The following is a 20,627-nucleotide window of genomic DNA, read 5'->3' on the forward strand; positions in this document are numbered from 1 at the left end:
TACTGCCCCTCCGACAGTGCGGCGCTCCCTCAGTACTGCCCCTCCGACAGTGCGGCGCTCCCTCAGTACTGCCCCTCCGAGAGTGCGGCGCTCCCTCAGTACTGCCCCTCCGACAGTGCGGCACTCCCTCAGTACTGCCCCTCCGACAGTTCGGCTCTCCCTCAGTACTGCCCCTCCAACTTGGTCAAAGAGGTCGGTTTTAAGGAGCGTCTTAAAGGAGGAGAGAGAGGCGGAGAGGTTTAGGGAGGGAATTCCAGGGCTCAGGGCCCAGGCAGCTGAAGGCACGGCCGCCAATGGTGGAGCGATGGAAATCAGGGGATGAGCAAGAGGCCAGCACGGTGGCATAGTGGTTAGCACTGTTGCCTCACAGCGCCAGGGACCCGGGTTCAAATCCGGCCTCGGGTGACTGTCTGTGTGGAGTTTGCACATTCTCCCCGTGTTTGCATGGGTTTCCTCCGGGTGCTCCGGTTTCCTCCCACAGTCCAAAGATGTGCGGGTTAGGTTGATTGGCCATGATAAAAATTGGCCCTTAGTGTTAGGGGGGATTAAATACGTGGGGTTACGGGGATAGGGCTTGGGTGGGATGGCTGTCGGTGTAGGGACCGGGTGCTAGGGTTTGGATGATCAGCCATGATCTCGTTGAATGGCGGAGCAGGCTCGAAGGGCCGAATGGCCTACTCCTGCTCCTATCTTCTATGTTTCTATGTAATTGGAGGAGCGCAGAGATCTCGGGGGGGGTTGTAGAGGCTGGAGGAGGTTACAGAGATAGAGAGAGTTGTAGGGGCTGGAGGAGGTTACAGAGATAGGGAGGGTTGTAGAGGCTGGAGGAGGTTACAGAGATAGGGAGAGTTGTAGGGCTGGAGGAGGTTACAGAGATAGGGAGGGTTGTAGAGGCTGGAAGAGGTTACAGAGATAGGGAGGGTTGTAGGGGCTGGAGGAGGTTACAGAGATAGGGAGGGTTGTAGGGGCTGGAGGAGGTTACAGAGATAGGGAGGGTTGTAGAGGCTGGAGGAGGTTACAGAGATAGGGAGAGTTGTAGGGCTGGAGGAGGTTACAGAGATAGGGAGGGTTGTAGGGGCTGGAGGAGGTTACAGAGATAGGGAGGGGTGTAAGGGCTGGAGGAGGTTACAGAGATAGGGAGGGTTGTAGGGCTGGAGGAGGTTACAGAAGCGCCTCGTGATGTGACCTTTAACAAGTGAGACTGACCGTCTGATTCTCTTACAGGAAGTTCGCAGTGTCCTTCAAAATTACAGACAGCAAGGGCTGCAGAAAGTGCTGCGTAGGTAAGAGACTGTTGGTGGGGAGCTCTCCCCACCAAGGCAAGTGTGTGTTACCATCTGTGTGTGTGATGTGGTGCTGCAGTATTCAGCAATACTGTTCCATCTAGCCTGTACCTCCATCCTGTTATTCTACACCCGAACCCCTCGATTAGATTCCAGCCTGTAACTCACTCCCGGGTATCTGTTATTCTATATATAAACCCCCCTGAACCCCTCGATTAGATTCCAGCCTGTAACTCACTCCCTGGTATGTTATTCTATATATAAACCCCCCGAACCCCTCGATTAGATTCCAGCCTGTAACTCACTCCCGGGTATCTGTTATTCTATATATAAACCCCCCCGAACCGCTCGATTAGATTCCAGCCTGTAACTCACTCCCGGGTATCTGTTATTCTATATATAAACCCCCCGAACCCCTCGATTAGATTCCAGCCTGTAACTCACTCCCGGGTATCTGTTACTCTATATATAAACCCCCCCGAACCCCTCGATTAGATTCCAGCCTGTGACTCACTCCCGGGTATCTGTTATTCTATATATAAACCCCCCCGAACCCCGCGATTAGATTCCAGCCTGTGACTCACTCCTGGGTATCTGTTATTCTATATATAAACCCCCGAACCCCTCGATTAGATTCCAGCCTGTAACTCACTCCCTGGTATCTGTTATTCTATATATAAACCCCCGAACCCCTCGATTAGATTCTAGCCTGTGACTCACTCCCGGGTATCTGTTATTCTATATATAAACCCCCCGAACCCCTCGATTAGATTCCAGCCTGTGACTCACTCCCGGGTATCTGTTATTCTATATATAAACCCGCGAACCCCTCAATTAGATTCCAGCCTGTAACTCACTCCCGGGTATCTGTTATTCTATACATAAACCCCCGAACCCCTCGATTAGATTCCAGCCTGTAACTCACTCCCGGGTATCTGTTATTCTATATATAAACCCCCGAACCCCTCGATTAGATTCCAGCCTGTAACTCACTCCCGGGTATCTGTTATTCTATATATAACTCCCCGAACTCCTCGATTAGATTCCAGCCTGTAACTCACTCCCTGGTATCTGTTACTCTATATATAAACCCCCCGAACCCCTCGATTAGATTCCAGCCTGTAACTCACTCCCGGGTATCTGTTATTCTATATATAAACTGCCCGAACCCCTCGAATAGATTCCAGTCTGTCACTCACTCCCGGGTATCTGTTATTCTATATATAAACCCCCGAACCCCTCAATTAGATTCCAGTCTGTAACTCACTCCCAGGTGTCCGTTATTCTAGATATAAACCCCCGAACCCCTCGATTAGATTCCAGCCAGTAACTCACTCCCGGGTGTCCGTTATTCTATATATAAACCCCCCGAACCCCTCGATTAGATTCCAGCCTGTAACTCACTCTCGGGTATCTGTTATTCTATATATAAACCCCCCGAACCCCTTGATTAGATTCCAGCCAGTAAGTCGCTCCTGGGTAACTGTTATTACAAAGTATATACAGCACAGAAACAGGCCATTCATCCCAACTGGTCTGTGATGGTGTTAATTCTCCACACGAGCCTCCTCCCACCCTTCTTCATCCGAATGAGGACAGGATCGGTGCTTGACAGTGATGCCCTCCCCAGTGGAGCAGCCCGCAGGCACTCGCTGGCCAGGCTCAGGCGGAGATGGAGCAGGTGGGACCGGGGGTAGTGACCGGTGCTGTGTGGAGCTGGTATTCCGCAGGGAGAACCATCGCCATGGCCCTGCTGGAGATGCGCAGGTTTGGAGAGCCCCCCCTGTCCTACCCGGCGCTCCCGCTCTGGGCTCAGGATTTGAACCAGCTTTTCATTTGCATGTTGCAGTGAGGAACCCTTACACGAAGGCCACCTTTCTGTGCGGAGCGCTGCAGAACGCCATCATCCTGCTGCAGTGGTACGAGCCCCTGCAGAAGTTCATGTTGCTGAAGGTAAGCTTTCAATCTCTCTCCTGGACAGGAACGTAGGAGTGGCTCGGCGGGGTCTTATCCCGTTTGTTTTATTTAGAATTACGTACAGTTTATAGCACAGAGCTGTGGGGGTGGGGAACAGAGCCTGGGATCTCCCTGCCCAGAAAGCACACTGTGTCGGTGTCCACCATCACTCTCAGCTGCGGTCCAATATTGCACCATTTGGGTGTCCGGGGTCTTGAGTAAAGGATGGCTGTTGGGCCAGGATCTATCAAAGAATTTACAGCACAGTAACCCGCCATTTGGCCGCACTGTCGGAGGGGCAGTACTGAGGGAGCGCCGCACTGTCAGAGGGGCAGTACTGAGGGAGCGCCGCACTGTCGGAGGGGCAGTACTGAGGGAGTGCCGCACTGTCGGAGGGGCAGTACTGAGGGAGTGCCGCACTGTCGGAGGGGCAGTACTGAGGGAGCGCCGCACTGTCGGAGGGGCAGTACTGAGGGAGCGCCGCACTGTCGGAGGGGCAGTACTGAGGGAGTGCCGCACTGTCGGAGGGGCAGTACTGAGGGAGTGCCGCACTGTCGGAGGGGCAGTACTGAGGGAGTGCCGCACTGTCGGAGGGGCAGTACTGAGGGAGTGCCGCACTGTCGGAGGGGCTGTACTGAGGGAGTGCCGCACTGTCAGAGGGGCAGTACAGAGGGAGCGCCGCACTGTCGGAGGGGCAGTACAGAGGGAGCGCCGCACTGTCGGAGGGGCAGTACAGAGGGAGCGCCGCACTGTCGGAGGGGCAGTACAGAGGGAGCGCCGCACTGTCGGAGGGGCAGTACTGAGGGAGTGCCGCACTGTCGGAGGGGCAGTACTGAGGGAGTGCCGCACTGTCGGAGGGGCAGTACTGAGGGAGTGCCGCACTGTCGGAGGGGCAGTACTGAGGGAGTGCCGCACTGTCGGAGGGGCAGTACTGAGGGAGCGCTGCACTGTCTGAGATGCCGGGAAAGTGGAGTTGAGGTCGAAAGCCGGCCGTGATCTTATTGAATGGCGGAGCAGGCTCGAGGGGTGTCAGGCCTCCTCCTACTCCTACTTCTTCTGATCTAATCTGCTGTTAACCAGTCTTCCCTCAAATCCTCATCCAGCAATTTAACGTCATGCTCCCAAACCCTCTGAATATCTTCGAGCTGCTGGTGTTCCCAGGTGAGGAGTATCCACAGGTGTGCCTGGGAGTCCGGGCTCCGACACAACTCAACCAGGTGTTACAGTTCGAGACGGTCCAGCTCAACTCCTCCACAACGCTCGTCCTGGATAAACGGCCAGGTATGGTGACTTCAACAACTCACGGCAGCAACAGCCCGCGTTTACACAGCACCTTTAACGTAGTAAAACGTCCCAAGGAGCTTCACAGGAGTGATTATGAAACAAAATTTGACACCGAACCACATCAGGAAACATTGGGACAGACGACCAAAAATATGGTCAGAGAGGTCGGTTTTAAGGAGCGTCTTAAAGGAGGAGAGAGAGGCGGAGAGGTTTAGGGAGGGAATTCCAGAGCTCAGGGCCCAGGAGCTGAAGGCACGGCCGCCAATGGTGGAGCGATGGAAATCGGGGGATGCGCAAGAGGCCAGAATTGGAGGAGCGCAGAGATCTGGGAGGGTTGTAGGGCTGGAGGAGGTTACAGAGATAGGGAGGGTTGTAGGGGCTGGAGGAGGTTACAGAGATAGGGAGGGTTGTAGGGGCTGGAGGAGGTTACAGAGATAGGGAGGGTTGTAGGGGGCTGGAGGAGGTTACAGAGATAGGGAGGGTTGTAGGGGGCTGGAGGAGGTTACAGAGATAGGGAGGGTTGTAGGGGGCTGGAGGAGGTTACAGAGATAGGGAGGGTTGTGGGGGTTGGAGGAGGTTACAGAGATAGGGAGGGTTGTAGGGCTGGAGGAGGTTACAGAGATAGGGAGGGTTGTAGGGCTGGAGGAGGTTACAGAGATAGGGAGGGTTGTAGGGGTCTGGAGGAGGTTACAGAGATAGGGAGGGTTGTAGGGGCTGGAGGAGGTTACAGTGATAGGGAGGGGTGTAGGGCTGGAGGAGGTTACAGAGATAGGGAGGGGTGTAGGGCTGGAGGAGGTTACAGAGATAGGGAGGGTTGTAGGGGTCTGGAGGAGGTTACAGAGATAGGGAGGGTTGTAGGGGCTGGAGGAGGTTACAGAGATAGGGAGGGTTGTAGGGGCTGGAGGAGGTTACAATGATAGGGAGGGGTGTAGGGCTGGAGGAGGTTACAGTGATAGGGAGGGGTGTAGGGCTGGAGGAGGTTACAGAGATAGGGAGGGTTGTAGGGGTCTGGAGGAGGTTACAGAGATAGGGAGGGTTGTAGGGGCTGGAGGAGGTTACAGAGATAGGGAGGGTTGTGGGGCTGGAGGAGGTTACAGAGATAGGGAGGGTTGTAGGGCTGGAGGAGGTTACAGAGATAGGGAGGGTTGTAGGGGCTGGAGGAGGTTACAGAGATAGGGAGGGTTGTAGGGCTGGAGGAGGTTACAGAGATAGGGAGGGTTGTAGGGGGCTGGAGGAGGTTACAGAGATAGGGAGGGTTGTAGGGCTGGAGGAGGTTAAAGAGATAGGGAGGGGTGTAGGGCTGGAGGAGGTTAGAGATAGGGAGGGTTGTGGGGCTGGAGAAGGTTACAGAGATAGGGAGGGTTGTAGGGGCTGGAGAAGGTTACAGAGATAGGGAGGGTTGTAGGGGGCTGGAGGAGGTTACAGAGATAGGGAGGGTTGTGGGGGTTGGAGGAGGTTACAGAGATAGGGAGGGTTGTAGGGCTGGAGGAGGTTACAGAGATAGGGAGGGTTGTAGGGGGCTGGAGGAGGTTACAGAGATAGGGAGGGTTGTAGGGCTGGAGGAGGTTAAAGAGATAGGGAGGGGTGTAGGGCTGGAGGAGGTTACAGAGATAGGGAGGGTTGTGGGGCTGGAGGAGGTTACAGAGATAGGGAGGGTTGTAGGGGCTGGAGGAGGTTACAGAGATAGGGAGGGTTGTAGGGACTGGAGGAGGTTACAGAGATAGGGAGGGTTGTAGGGCTGGAGGAGGTTACAGAGATAGGGAGGGTTGTAGGGGCTGGAGGAGGTTACAGAGATAGGGAGGGTTGTAGGGGCTGGAGGAGGTTACAGAGATAGAGACGGTTGTGGGGCTGGAGGAGGTTACAGGGATAGGGAGGGTTGTAGGGGCTGGAGGAGGTTACAGAGATAGGGAGGGGTGTAGAGGCTGGAGGAGGTTACAGAGATAGGGAGGGTTGTAGGGGCTGGAGGAGGTTACAGAGATAGAGACGGTTGTGGGGCTGGAGGAGGTTACAGAGATAGGGAGGGGGGCGAGGAGGCTGTGGAGGGATTTGAACACCAGGATGAGAATTTTAAAATGGAGGTTGCCGGACCGGAAGCCAATGTAGATCAGCGAGGGGTGATGGGTGAACGGGACTGGGTGCGAGTTAGGACACGGTGCAGAGGCAGAGTTTGGGATGAGCTGAAGTTTACGGAGGGCGGGAGGTGGGAGGCCCGGCCAGGAGAGCGATGGAATAATCGGAGTCTGGAGGTAACAAAGGCAGGGAGGAGGGTTTCAGCCTGCAGACTCTTAATCCACGTCAACCGTTGAGTGCCAGCGAGGGGGTGTGTGCTACAGGGACAGCGTACTGGAGGGGACGCTGCACTGCCATGGCAGTGCGAGCTGGAGTTATATTGGAGTGAGTCAGCGGCGTGACTTGGAGTCTGTGATCAGATGTCTCACGAGCTCACGTTTCAACCAATTCACTGTCCTTACTCAGCAATCTCTCGCTATTGTTTTCCAGATCTGTCACTGCTGAACGCCAGCCACGTGTCACAGCTGGACAGGGACAGCGTTCTGGTCTGTATCGACAGTAAGTGCTTCACCTCTCAGTCCGCACGCTTCACCGATATCAGGCGTCCCGTGTCACATTAAACACTCCCAGGGCAGGTACAGCACGGGTTAGATACAGAGTAAAGCTCCCTCTACACTGTCCCATCAAACACTCCCAGGGCAGGTACAGCACGGGTTAGATACAGAGTAAAGCTCCCTCTACACTGTCCCATCAAACACTCCCAGGGCAGGTATAGCATGGGTTAGATACAGAGTAAAACTCCCTCCACACTGTCGCATCAAACACTCCCAGGGCAGGTACAGCACGGGTTAGATACAGAGTAAAGCTCCGCCTACACTGTCTCATCAAACACTCCCAGGGCAGGGACAGCACGGGTTAGATACAGAGTAAAGCCCCCTCTGCACTGTCCCCATCAAACACTCCCAGGGCAGGAACAGCACGGGTTAGATACAGAGTAAAGCTCCCTCTACACTGTCCCCATCAAATACTCCCAGGGCAGGTACAGCACGGGTTAGATACAGAGTAAAGCTCCCTCTACACTGTCCCCATCAAACACTCCCAGGGCAGGTACAGCACGGGTTAGATACAGAGTAAAGCTCCCTCTACACTGTCCCCATCAAACACTCCCAGGGCAGGAACAGCACGGGTTAGATACAGAGTAAAGCTCCCTCTACACTGTCCCCATCAAACACTCCCAGGGCAGGTACAACACGGGTTAGATACAGAGTAAAGCTCCCTCTACACTGTCCCCATCAAACACTCCCAGGGCAGGTACAGCACGGGTTAGATACAGAGTAAAGCTCCCTCTACACTGTCCCATCAAACACTCCCAGGGCAGGTACAGCACGGGTTAGATACAGAGTAAAGCTCCCTCTACACTGTCCCATCAAACACTCCCAGGGCAGGTACAGCACGGGTTAGATACAGAGTAAAGCTCCCTCTACACTGTCCCATCAAACACTCCCAGGGCAGGTACAGCACGGGTTAGATACAGAGTAAAGCTCCCTCTACACTGTCCCATCAAACACTCCCAGGGCAGGTACAGCACGAGTTAAATAGAGAGTAAAGCTCCCTCTACACAGTCCCGTCAAACACTCCCAGGGTCATTGCTGTTTGCGGGAGCTTGCTGTGCGCAAATGGCTGCCATGTTTCCTACATTACAACAGTGACAACACTTCAAACGTACGTCATTGGCTGTAAAGCGCTTTGGGATATCCTGATGTTGTGAAAGGCGCTGTAGAAATGGGAGTTCTTTCTAATTGTCTCTCGCTCTCCGCAGATTGTGTGAAGATTGTGAACTTGCAGGGGGAGCTGAGTCACAGGATGGGGGCCGACCTGAGTTTCAGATTCTGCGTTCAGACAGTCGGTAAGTCTACCCGAGCGCCCAGGCGCTGGAGCCCGTTGTCCTGGCAACCTCAGGGAACGGTGAGCGGTTATCTCCCCCCAGTGACACTTTGAGACACATCCTGCAGGAGAGGGAGGCCAGCACATTCTGGCTTCCTATTCCCGGCCAGAATGGAGATGATTGGGTAATTGCTGTGAGTGACTGGGACTGATGTTTGCCCACATCATTGGTGTTGTGTAACGATCCTCCACTCACTGCAGTCTGCTGGAGAAATCACCCTGCTATTATCGGGAGACTTTGCTGCAGTTTCGGTCACCAGTTCTGTTGCTGTAGTTCATTGAGACACTGTTTAAATAGACTCTGTTTGCTGCCGCGCGTTCTTTAAATAGATTCTGTTAGCTGCCGTGCGCTCTTTAAATAGACTGTTTGCTGCCGTGCGCTCTTTAAATAGAGTTTGCTGCCGTGCGCTCTTTAAATAGATTCTGTTAGCTGCTGCGCGCTCTTTAAATAGACTCTGTTTGCTGCCGTGCGCTCTTTAAATAGTCTGTTAGCTGCTGCGCGCTCTTTAAATAGATTCTGTTTGCTGCCGTGCGCTCTTTAAATAGACTCCTGTTAGCTGCCGTGCGCTCTTTAAATAGACTCTGTTTGCTGCCGTGCGCTCTTTAAATAGACTCTGTTTGCTGCCGTGTGCTCTTTAAATAGACTCTGTTGGCTGCCATGCGCTCTTTAAATAGATTCTGTTTGCTGCCGTGCGCTCTTTAAATAGATTCTGTTTGCTGCCGTGCGCTCTTTAAATAGACTCTGTTTGCTGCCGTGCGCTCTTTAAATAGACTCTGTTTGCTGCCGTGCGCTCTTTAAATAGATTCTGTTTGCTGCCGTGCGCTCTTTAAATAGACTGTTTGCTGCCGTGTGCTCTTTAAATAGACTCTGTTTGCTGCCATGCGCTCTTTAAATAGACACTGTTTGCTGCCGTGCGCTCTTTAAATAGACTGTTTGCTGCCATGTGCTCTTTAAATAGATTGTTAGCTGCCGTGCGCTCTTTAGATTCTGTTAGCTGCTGCGCGCTCTTTAAATAGATTCTGTTTGCTGCCATGCGCTCTTTAAATAGATTCTGTTAGCTGCTGCGCGCTCTTTAAATAGACTCTGTTTGCTGCTGCGCGCTCTTTAAATAGACTCTGTTTGCTGCCGTGCGCTCTTTAAATAGAGTCTGTTAGCTGCTGCGCGCTCTTTAAAGATTGTTTGTTGCCGTGCGCTCTTTAAATAGACTCTGTTAGCTGCCGTGCGCTCTTTAAATAGACTCTGTTTGCTGCCATGTGCTCTTTAAATAGACTCTGTTTGCTGCCGTGCGCTCTTTAAATAGACTCTGTTAGCTGCCGTGCGCTTTAAATAGACTCTGTTTGTTGCCGTGCGCTCTTTAAATAGACTGTTTGCTGCCGTGTGCTCTTTAAATAGACTCTGTTTGCTGCCATGCGCTCTTTAAATAGACACTGTTTGCTGCCGTGCGCTCTTTAAATAGACTGTTTGCTGCCATGTGCTCTTTAAATAGATTGTTAGCTGCCATGCGCTCTTTAAATAGATTCTGTTAGCTGCTGCGCGCTGTTTAAATAGATTCTGTTTGCTGCCGTGCGCTCTTTAAATAGATTCTGTTAGCTGCTGCGCGCTCTTTAAATAGACTCTGTTTGCTGCTGCGCGCTCTTTAAATAGACTCTGTTTGCTGCCGTGCGCTCTTTAAATAGTCTGTTAGCTGCTGCGCGCTCTTTAAATAGATTGTTTGCTGCCGTGCGCTCTTTAAATAGACTCTGTTAGCTGCCGTGCGCTCTTTAAATAGACTCTGTTTGCTGCCGTGTGCTCTTTAAATAGACTCTGTTTGCTGCCGTGCGCTCTTTAGACTCTGTTAGCTGCCGTGCGCTTTAAATAGACTCTGTTTGTTGCCGTGCACTCTTTAAATATTCTGTTTGCTGCTGCGCGCTCTTTAAATAGATTCTGTTAGCTGCCGTGCGCTCTTTAAATAGACTCTGTTAGCTGCCGTGCGCTCTTTAAATAGAGTCTGTTAGCTGCTGCGCGCTCTTTAAATAGATTGTTTGCTGCCGTGCGCTCTTTAAATAGACTCTGTTTGCTGCCATGCGCTCTTTAAATAGACACTGTTTGCTGCCGTGCGCTCTTTAAATAGACTGTTTGCTGCCATGTGCTCTTTAAATAGATTGTTAGCTGCCATGCGCTCTTTAAATAGATTCTGTTAGCTGCTGCGCGCTGTTTAAATAGATTCTGTTTGCTGCCGTGCGCTCTTTAAATAGATTCTGTTAGCTGCTGCGCGCTCTTTAAATAGACTCTGTTTGCTGCTGCGCGCTCTTTAAATAGACTCTGTTTGCTGCCGTGCGCTCTTTAAATAGAGTCTGTTAGCTGCTGCGCGCTCTTTAAATAGATTGTTTGCTGCCGTGCGCTCTTTAAATAGACTCTGTTAGCTGCCGTGCGCTCTTTAAATAGACTCTGTTTGCTGCCGTGTGCTCTTTAAATAGACTCTGTTTGCTGCCGTGCGCTCTTTAGACTCTGTTAGCTGCCGTGCGCTTTAAATAGACTCTGTTTGTTGCCGTGCGCTCTTTAAATAGATTCTGTTTGCTGCTGCGCGCTCTTTAAATAGATATTGTTAGCTGCCGTGCGCTCTTTAAATAGACTCTGTTAGCTGCCGTGCGCTCTTTAAATAGACTCTGTTTGCTGCCGTGCGCTCTTTAAATAGACTGTTTGCTGCCGTGCGCTCTTTAAATAGACTGTTTGCTGCCGTGCGTTCTTTAAATAGACTCTGTTTGCTGCCGTGCGCTCTTTAAATAGACTGTTTGCTGCCGTGCGCTCTTTAAATAGATTCTGTTTGCTGCCGTGCGCTCTTTAAATAGACTCTGTTTGCTGCCATGTGCTCTTTAAAAAGATTCTGTTAGCTGCCGTGCGCTCTTTAAATAGACTCTGTTTGCTGCTGCGCGCTCTTTAAATAGACTCTGTTTGTTGTGAAGTAGACTGTTTGTTGCGAGTCCGGCTGTAAGTCCTGCCCTGCCTCCAACTCAATTATTGACACCGCAGTGTCAGCCACTTTCTGGAACATCTTGCGTCGCTCCCTTAAATACAAAGCTTGGCGTCACCCGACCCACCCACTCCTTGCTCCATCTCGTCTCCCCTCCCACTCCTTTTAACAGTGTGGCTGCCCTGCCCTGTGGGGCACTGCACTTCCCGTGGTCTTCTCGATGTACCAGACCGTGTACGGCCAGGGTTAGGCTGGCTGTGAGTGCTGTACGCTTACTTATACACCTGTTTTCCATTGTGTAGTTTGCCTGCAGGACAGTGTGCTAGCGTTTTGGAGACATGGAATGCAAGGACAGAGCCTACAGTCAAACGAGGTAATGGATTTAAACATCACTGGGGTACAGTACTGGTGGGTACAGGTCTGTCACTGTATAACACTGGGGTACAGTACTGGTGGGTACAGGTCTGTCGCTGTATAACACTGGGGTACAGTACTGGTGGGTACAGGTCTGTCGCTGTATAACACTGGGGTACAGTACTGGTGGGTACAGGTCTGTCACTGTATAACACTGGGGTACAGTACTGGTGGGTACAGGTCTGTCGCTGTATAACACTGGGGTACAGTGCTGGTGGGTACAGGTCTGTCACTGTATAACACTGGGGTACAGTACTGGTGGGTACAGGTCTGTCACTGTATAACACTGGGGTACAGTACTGGTGGGTACAGGTCTGTCGCTGTATAACACTGGGTACAGTACTTGTGGGTACAGGTCTGTCGCTGTATAACACTGGGGTACAGTACTGGTGGGTACAGGTCTGTCACTGTATAACACTGGGGTACAGTGCTGGTGGGTACAGGTCTGTCACTGTATAACACTGGGGTACAGTGCTGGTGGGTACAGGTCTGTCACTGTATAACACTGGGGTACAGTACTGGTGGGTACAGGTCTGTCTCTGTATAACACTGGGGTACAGTACTGGTGGGTACAGGTCTGTCACTGTATAACACTGGGGTACAGTGCTGGTGGGTACAGGTCTGTCACTGTATAACACTGGGGTACAGTACTGGTGGGTACAGGTCTGTCGCTGTATAACACTGGGGTACAGTACTGGTGGGTACAGGTCTGTCACTGTATAACACTGGGGTACAGTGCTGGTGGGTACAGGTCTGTCACTGTATAACACTGGGGTACAGTACTGGTGGGTACAGGTCTGTCGCTGTATAACACTGGGTACAGTACTTGTGGGTACAGGTCTGTCGCTGTATAACACTGGGGTACAGTACTGGTGGGTACAGGTCTGTCACTGTATAACACTGGGGTACAGTACTGGTGGGTACAGGTCTGTCACTGTATAACACTGGGGTACAGTACTGGTGGGTACAGGTCTGTCCCTGTATAACACTCAGGTACAGTACTGGTGGGTACAGGTCTGTCACTGTATAACACTGGGGTACAGTGCTGGTGGGTACAGGTCTGTCGCTGTATAACACTGGGGTACAGTACTGGTGGGTACAGGTCTGTCACTGTATAACACTGGGGTACAGTACTGGTGGGTACAGGTCTGTCACTGTATAACACTGGGGTACAGTACTGGTGGGTACAGGTCTGTCGCTGTATAACACTGGGTACAGTACTTGTGGGTACAGGTCTGTCGCTGTATAACACTGGGGTACAGTACTGGTGGGTACAGGCCTGTCACTGTGTAACACTGGGGTACAGTACTGGTGGGTACAGGTCTGTCACTGTATAACACTGGGGTACAGTACTGGTGGGTACAGGTCTGTCACTGTATAACACTGGGGTACAGTACTGGTGGGTACAGGTCTGTCCCTGTATAACACTCAGGTACAGTACTGGTGGGTACAGGTCTGTCACTGTATAACACTGGGGTACAGTACTGGTGGGTACAGGTCTGTCCCTGTGTAACACTCAGGTACAGTACTGGTGGGTACATGTCTGTCACTGTATAACACTCAGGTACAGTACTGGTGGGTACAGGTCTGTCACTGTATAACACTGGGGTACAGTACTGGTGGGTACAGGTCTGTCGCTGTATAACACTGGGGTACAGTTCTGGTGGGTACAGGTCTGTCACTGTATAACACTGGGGTACAGTACTGGTGGGTACAGGTCTGTCGCTGTATAACACTGGGGTACAGTACTGGTGGGTACAGGCCTGTCACTGTGTAACACTGGGGTACAGTACTGGTGGGTACAGGTCTGTCACTGTATAACACTGGGGTACAGTACTGGTGGGTACAGGTCTGTCACTGTATAACACTGGGGTACAGTACTGGTGGGTACAGGTCTGTCCCTGTATAACACTCAGGTACAGTACTGGTGGGTACAGGTCTGTCACTGTATAACACTGGGGTACAGTACTGGTGGGTACAGGTCTGTCCCTGTGTAACACTCAGGTACAGTACTGGTGGGTACATGTCTGTCACTGTATAAGACTGGGGTACAGTACTGGTGGGTACAGGTCTGTCCCTGTATAACACTGGGGTACAGTACTGGTGGGTACAGGTCTGTCACTGTATAACACTGGGGTACAGTACTGGTGGGTACAGGTCTGTCCCTGTATAACACTCAGGTACAGTACTGGTGGGTACAGGTCTGTCACTGTATAACACTGGGGTACAGTACTGGTGGGTACAGGTCTGTCGCTGTATAACACTGGGGTGCAGTTCTGGTGGGTACAGGTCTGTCACTGTATAACACTGGGGTACAGTACTTGTGGGTACAGGTCTGTCACTGTATAACACTCAGGTACAGTACTGGTGGGTACAGGTCTGTCACTGTATAACACTGGGGTACAGTACTGGTGGGTACAGGTCTGTCACTGTATAACACTGGGGTACTGTACTGGTGGGTACAGGTCTGTCACTGTATAACACTGGGGTACAGTACTGGTGGGTACAGGTCTGTCACTGTATAACACTGGGGTACAGGTCTGTCCCTGTATAACACTGGGGTACAGTACTGGTGGGTACAGGTCTGTCACTGTATAAGACTGGGGTACAGTACTGGTGGGTGCAGGTCTGTCACTGTATAACACTGGGGTACAGTACTGGTGGGTACAGGTCTGTCGCTGTATAACACTGGGGTACAGTACTGGTGGGTACAGGTCTGTCACTGTATAACACTGGGGTACAGTACTGGTGGGTACAGGTCTGTCACTGTATAACACTGGGGTACAGTACTGGTGGGTACAGGTCTGTCACTGTATAACACTGGGGTACAGTACTGGTGGGTACAGGTCTGTCACTGTATAACACTGGGGTACAGTACTGGTGGGTACAGGTCTGTCACTGTATAACACTGGGGTACAGTACTGGTGGGTACAGGTCTGTCACTGTATAACACTGGGGTACAGTGCTGGTGGGTACAGGTCTGTCACTGTATAACACTGGGGTACAGTACTGATGGGTACAGGTCTGTCACTGTATAACACTGGGGTACAGTACTGGTGGGTACAGGTCTGTCGCTGTATAACACTGGGGTACAGTACTGGTGGGTACAGGTCTGTCACTGTATAACACTGGGGTACAGTACTGGTGGGTACAGGTCTGTCACTGTATAACACTGGGGTACAGTACTGGTGGGTACAGGTCTGTCACAGTAACACTGGGGTACAGTACTGTCGGAGGGGCGGTACTGAGGGAGCGCTGCACTGTCGGAGGTGCCGTCTTTCGGATGAGACGTTAAACCGAGGCCCCGTCTGCTCTCTCAGGTGGACGTAAAAGATCCCACGGACACTATTGGAAGAAGAGCAGGGGGAGTTCTCCCTGGGGCCAATATTTATCCCTCAACCAACATCACTAAAACAGATGATCTGTTGCTGTTTGTGGGAGCTTGCTGTGCACAAATTGGCATTTCCTACATTAGAACTTCACACTTCAAATGTACCCGATTGGCTGTGAAGCGCTTTGGGACGTCCTGAGGTGATGAAAGGTGCGGGAGAAATGTCGAATAGCCTGGAGTCCTGCGTATTTGAAACTAATTGAACTGCGTGCGATGTGAACAGGTGGAATAATGATTTCGGTTTTAAATTCCCGCTGCAGATCACTCAGGAGATAACGGACGTAACGAGAATGTTCCGCGTGCTGGGAACCCAGAGGTGAGGCGCTCGCTATCTGCACTCTCCTGAATCAGCGGGGCTACCCCGGGGCGGGAAAAAAGCTAACCCACTGAACCCTGATCAGCGGAGACTCCCCACAGTTCGATTAGGGCTTGGGGAGGTGGTGGGGTCGACGGCACGTAGCAGCGGCCAATCAGCAGCCCGATCAATCGCAGGTCCTCGGTGGGCGAACCGCGCGATACTAAGGCAAACTGGGCAAGAAGATCCCAGGCTGTATTCCTGGTTCAGTGGTCGCGGGAGAGCTGGCCGCCTTCAGTACCCCCCCTCCGGGCTCTCAGGAAGGGGGCGTGCGGCGGGGGTTTCCCACTCCTGGTCACCATTCCCCCCCCCCCCGCACCCACTCCCACCACCCCGTGACTCCTGCTGCGCCACCCCCTGCAGTCAAACAGCCAGCTGCCACTCGCCGTACGGACGCCAGGGGAGGGGCAGGAACTGCGGGCAGCATTTAAAGGGGAAATCGATGGTGCAACGCCACCATCTCCTGGTCAAAATGAGAACTGCAGGGACACCAAGCGAGACCCAACGACACCCAAACCCATTTTCCAGTTTTGGTGCGTTTCTGAAAGGGAATTCTCCTGGACTCCGTGCCCCCCCCCCCCCCCACCCTTTCTGTTGGGTGATTTTGCTCTTTAGAATCGTAGAATGATACCGCACAGAAGGAGGCCATTCGGCCCATCGTGGCCGAGGCTTTCTGCCTCTTCATCAGGTTAAAATCCTCTCGGGGTTAAATTATGAGGACAGGTTGCATAGGAGCAGGAATCAGCCATTCGGCCCCTCGAGCCTGCTCTGCCATTCAATAAGATCATGGCTGATCTTCGACCTCAACTCCACTTTCCTGCCCGATCCCCGTATCCCTCGATTCCCCTAGAGTCCAAAAATCTATCGATCTCTGTCTTGAATATTCTCAACGACTGAGCGTTCACAGCCCTCTGGGGCAGAGAATTCCAAAGATTCACCGCCCTCCGAGTGAAGAAATTCCTCCCCATCTCAGTCCTAAATGGCCGACCCCTTATTCTGAGACTGTGACCCCTGGTTCGAGACTCCCCAGCCAGGGGAAACATCCTCCCTGCAGCTACCCTGTCAAGCCCTGTAAGAATTTTGTATGTTTCAATGAGATCACCTCTCATTCTTCTAAACTCTAGAGAATATAGGCCCAGTCTACTCAATCTCTCCTCATAGGACAATCCCCCCACCCCAGGAACCAGTCTGGTGAACCTTCGCTGCACTCCCTCTATGGCAAGTATATCCTTCCTTAGGTAAGGAGACCAAAACTGTCCACAATACTCCAGATGCGGTCTCACCAGGGCCCTATATAATTGCAGTAAGTCGTCTTTACTCTTATACTCAAATCCTCTTGTAATAAAGGCCAACATACCATTTACTTTCCTAATTGCTTGCTGTACCTGCATGTTAACTTTCAGTGATTCGTGTACAAGGACACCCAGGTCCCTCTGAACACCAACATTTCCCAATCTCGCACCATTTAAAAAATACTCTGCTTTTCTATTTCTCCTACCAAAGTGGATAACTTCACAATTCTCCACATTTTATTCCATTTGCCATATACCCGCCTTTGGCCCATATCCCTCGACGGAAATCTATCGATCTCAGATTTAAAATTAACAATTGATCCAGCATCAATTGCTGTTTGAGGAAGAGAGTTCCAAACTTCTCCCACCCTTTGTGTGTAGAAGTGTTTCCTAATTTCACTCCTGAAAGGTCTGGCTCTAATTTTTAGACTGTGCCCCCTAGTCCTAGACTCCCCAACCAGCGGAAATAGTTTCTCTCTCTCCACCCTATCTGTTCCCCTTAATATCTTGAAAACTTCCATCAGATCACCCCTTAACCTTCGAAATTCTAATTTGTGTAATCTCTCCTCGTAATTTAACCCCTGGAGTCTGGGTATTATTCTGGTAAACCTGCGCTGCACTCCCTCCAAGGCCAATATATCCTTCCTAAGGTGCGGGGCCCAGAACTGCTCACAGTGCTCCAGGTGTGGTCTAACCAGGGCTAATTGTGCGTAACTCTCAAAAATATATACTTGAAAAGGAAAAAGATTTGCAGGGCTGTGGGGAGAGAGTGGGGGGGAGTGGGACTAATTGGAGAGCTCTTTCAAAGAGCCGGCACAGGCTCGATGGGCCAAATAGCCTCCTCCTGTGCTGTAAGATTCTCTGTCGTTAGTCACGCTATGAACTCCTGACGTCGATGCTTCTCTTCCTGCAGGGATATTATTCTGGAGAGCACACCGACAGACAATCCAGCAGCTCACGGCAATCTCTACATCCTCACGGGACACGAGAGCACCTACTGACTCTGGGGGGGGTGGGGGGGGGGAGAATACGGAAAAGACCCCTGAACGTCAGGATGTGAGCGTGTGCGACTCTCGGAAGAGAAGAAACATCCGTCAGAGGAGCCTTTTGTTAATTATTATTTAAGTGACATGTAAATGTGCGGATTAAATAAACGCTGAATTTCCGACGGAGCAGTTATTATTGGATCCAATATGTCACAGGTTCAGCGATGGACGGTAAGGTGGCAGGTGGAGTAGAATGTGGGGAAATGTGAGGTTCTTCACTTTGGTAGCAAGAATAGAGAAACAGACTATTTTTTAAATGATGAGAAACTTTTAAATGTTGGTGTTCAGAGAGATTCGCACAGGAAACAGAGAGGGTTAGCATGCAGGCACAGCAAGCAATTAGGAAGGCAGATGGCACGTTGGCCTTTATTGCAAGGGGGTTGGAGTATAAGAGTAAGGAAGTCTTGCTACAATTGTACAGGGCCTTGGTGAGACCACACCTGGGGTACTGTGCACAGGTTTGGTCTCCTTATCTAAGGAAGGATACACTTGCCTTGGAGGCAGTGCAACGAAGGTTCACTAGACTGATTCCTGGGGTGAGAGGGCTGTCCTATGATGAGAGATTTTGTAGAATGGGCCGATACTCTGTGGAGTTTAGAAGAATGAGAGGTGATCTCATTGAAACATACAAGATTCTGAGGGGGATTGACAGGGTAGATGCAGGGAGGATGTTCCCCCCTGGCTGGGGAGTCTAGAACCAGGGGTCACAGTCTCAGGATAAGGGGTCGGCCATTTCGGACTGAGATGAGGAGGAATTTCTTCACTCAGAGGGCGGTGAATCTTTGGAATTCTCTGCCCCAGAGGGCTGTGGAGGCTCAGTCGTTGAGAATATTCAAGACAGACATCGATAGATTTTTGGACTCTTGGGGAATCAAGGGATATGGGGATCGGGCAGGAAAGTGGAGTTGAGGTCGATGGTCAGCCATGATCGCATTGAATGGCAGAGCAGGCTCGAGGGGCCGAATGGCCGACTCCTGCTCCTATTTCTTATGTTTCTCCCTCCTGTGTTTATCCAGCTTCCCCTTAAATCCATCTCTGCTATTCACCTCGACCACTCCCTGTGGGAGCGAGTTCCACATTCTCACCACTCTCTGGGTAAAGAAGTTTCTCCTGAATTCCCCATTGGATTTAGTGAATTATATTTATTTATGGTTTATATTTATCATAATTCTAGGATTCTAAATTTTTCCACAAGCAGGTTGACAACAGCAGGTTGTAAAGTTATGAACAAGGTGTGTGCATGTACAAAATATTTAATAATACTGCCCCATCTCCAAAGTCCTTGAATGTGTTGTCGCCTCCCAAATCCGTGCCCATCTTTCCCACAACTTTGAATCCCTCCAATCAGGTTTCCGCCCCTGCCACAGTACCGAAACGGCTCTCATCAAAGTCACAAACGACATCCTTTGTGACTGTGACAAGGGTAAACTATCCCTCCTGGTCCTTCTTGACTTGTCTGCAGCCTTTGACACGGTCGACCACTCCATCCTTCTCCAACGCCTCTCCACCGTCGTCCAGCTGGGTGGGACTGCACTCGCCTGGTTCCATTCTTATCTATCTAATCGTAGCCAGAGAATCACCTGCAACGGCCTCTCTTCCCGCTCCCGCACTGTTACCTCTGGTGTTCCCCAAGGATCTATCCTCGGCCCCCTCCTATTTCTCATCTACATGTTGCCCCTCGGCGACATCATCCGAAAACACAGCCTCAGTTTCCACATGTACTCTGATGACACCCAGCTCTACCTCACCACCACTTCTCTCGACCCCTCCATGCTCTATAAATTATCAGACTGCTTGTCCGACATCCAGTTCTGGATGAGCAGAAATGTTCTCCAATTAAATATTGGGAAGACCGAAGCCACTGTTTTCGGTCCCTGCCACAAACTCCGTTCCCTAGACACCGACTCCATCCCTCTCCCTAACATCTGTCTGAGGCTGAACCACACTGTTCGCAACCTTGGTGTCATATTTGACCCTGAAATGAGCTTCCGACCACATCCGCAGCATAACAAAGACCGCCTACATCCACCTCCGTAACATCGCCCGTCTCCGCCCCGCCTCAACTCATCCGCTGCTGAAACCCTCACCCCTGCCTTTGTTACCTCCAGACTCGACTATTCCAGCCCACTCCTGGCCGGCCTCCCACATTCCACCCTCCGTAAACTTCAGGTCATCACAAACTCTGCCTCTGCCCCGTGTCCTATCTCGCACCCAGTCCCGTTCGCCCATCGCCCCCTGTGCTCGCTGACCTACATCGGCTCCCGGTCCGGCAACGCCTCGATTTTAAAATTCTCATCCTGGTGTTCAAATCCCTCCATGTCCTCCTCGCCCCCCTCCCTATCTCTGTAACCTCCTCCAGCCCCTACACCCCTCCCTATCTCAGTAACCTCCTCCAGTCCCTACACCCCTCCCTATCACTGTAACCTCCTCCAGCCCCACAACCCTCCCTATCTCTGTAACCTCCTCCAGCCCTACAACCCTCCCTATCTCTGTAACCTCCTCCAGCCCCTACACCCCTCCCTATCTCTGTAACCTCCTCCAGCCCTACAACCCTCCCTATCTCTGTAACCTCCTCCAGCCCTACAACCCTCCCTATCTCTGTAACCTCCTCCAGCCCCTACACCCCTCCCTATCTCTGTAACCTCCTCCAGTCCCTACACCCCTCCCTATCACTGTAACCTCCTCCAGCCCCACAACCCTC

General features: G+C 51.7%; 1 protein-coding gene across 5 annotated transcripts in view; it reads left to right on the forward strand.

Annotated features, from left to right (window-relative positions):
• The window catches only part of map4k2 (mitogen-activated protein kinase kinase kinase kinase 2), a 143,992-nt gene extending 125,946 nt beyond the window's left edge, over window positions 1-18,046 (forward strand). For all 5 annotated transcript variants that reach the window (XM_085976307.1, XM_085976308.1, XM_085976309.1 and 2 more), the window contains 8 exons: window positions 1,225-1,283; window positions 3,133-3,236; window positions 4,343-4,520; window positions 7,023-7,091; window positions 8,353-8,439; window positions 11,731-11,801; window positions 15,494-15,549; window positions 17,794-18,046. In XM_085976307.1, the coding sequence (XP_085832433.1) occupies window positions 1,225-1,283; window positions 3,133-3,236; window positions 4,343-4,520; window positions 7,023-7,091; window positions 8,353-8,439; window positions 11,731-11,801; window positions 15,494-15,549; window positions 17,794-17,881 (712 nt within the window). In that variant the 3' untranslated portion in view covers window positions 17,882-18,046. The remainder of the gene's footprint in view (window positions 1-1,224; window positions 1,284-3,132; window positions 3,237-4,342; window positions 4,521-7,022; window positions 7,092-8,352; window positions 8,440-11,730; window positions 11,802-15,493; window positions 15,550-17,793) is intronic.
• Window positions 18,047-20,627: the final 2,581 nt, after the last annotated feature.

Source organism: Somniosus microcephalus, unplaced genomic scaffold, assembly GCF_052327205.1.
Source record: "Somniosus microcephalus isolate GS21.2 unplaced genomic scaffold, FLI_Smic_1.0 unresolved_chr2, whole genome shotgun sequence".
Classification (NCBI taxonomy): domain Eukaryota; kingdom Metazoa; phylum Chordata; class Chondrichthyes; order Squaliformes; family Somniosidae; genus Somniosus; species Somniosus microcephalus.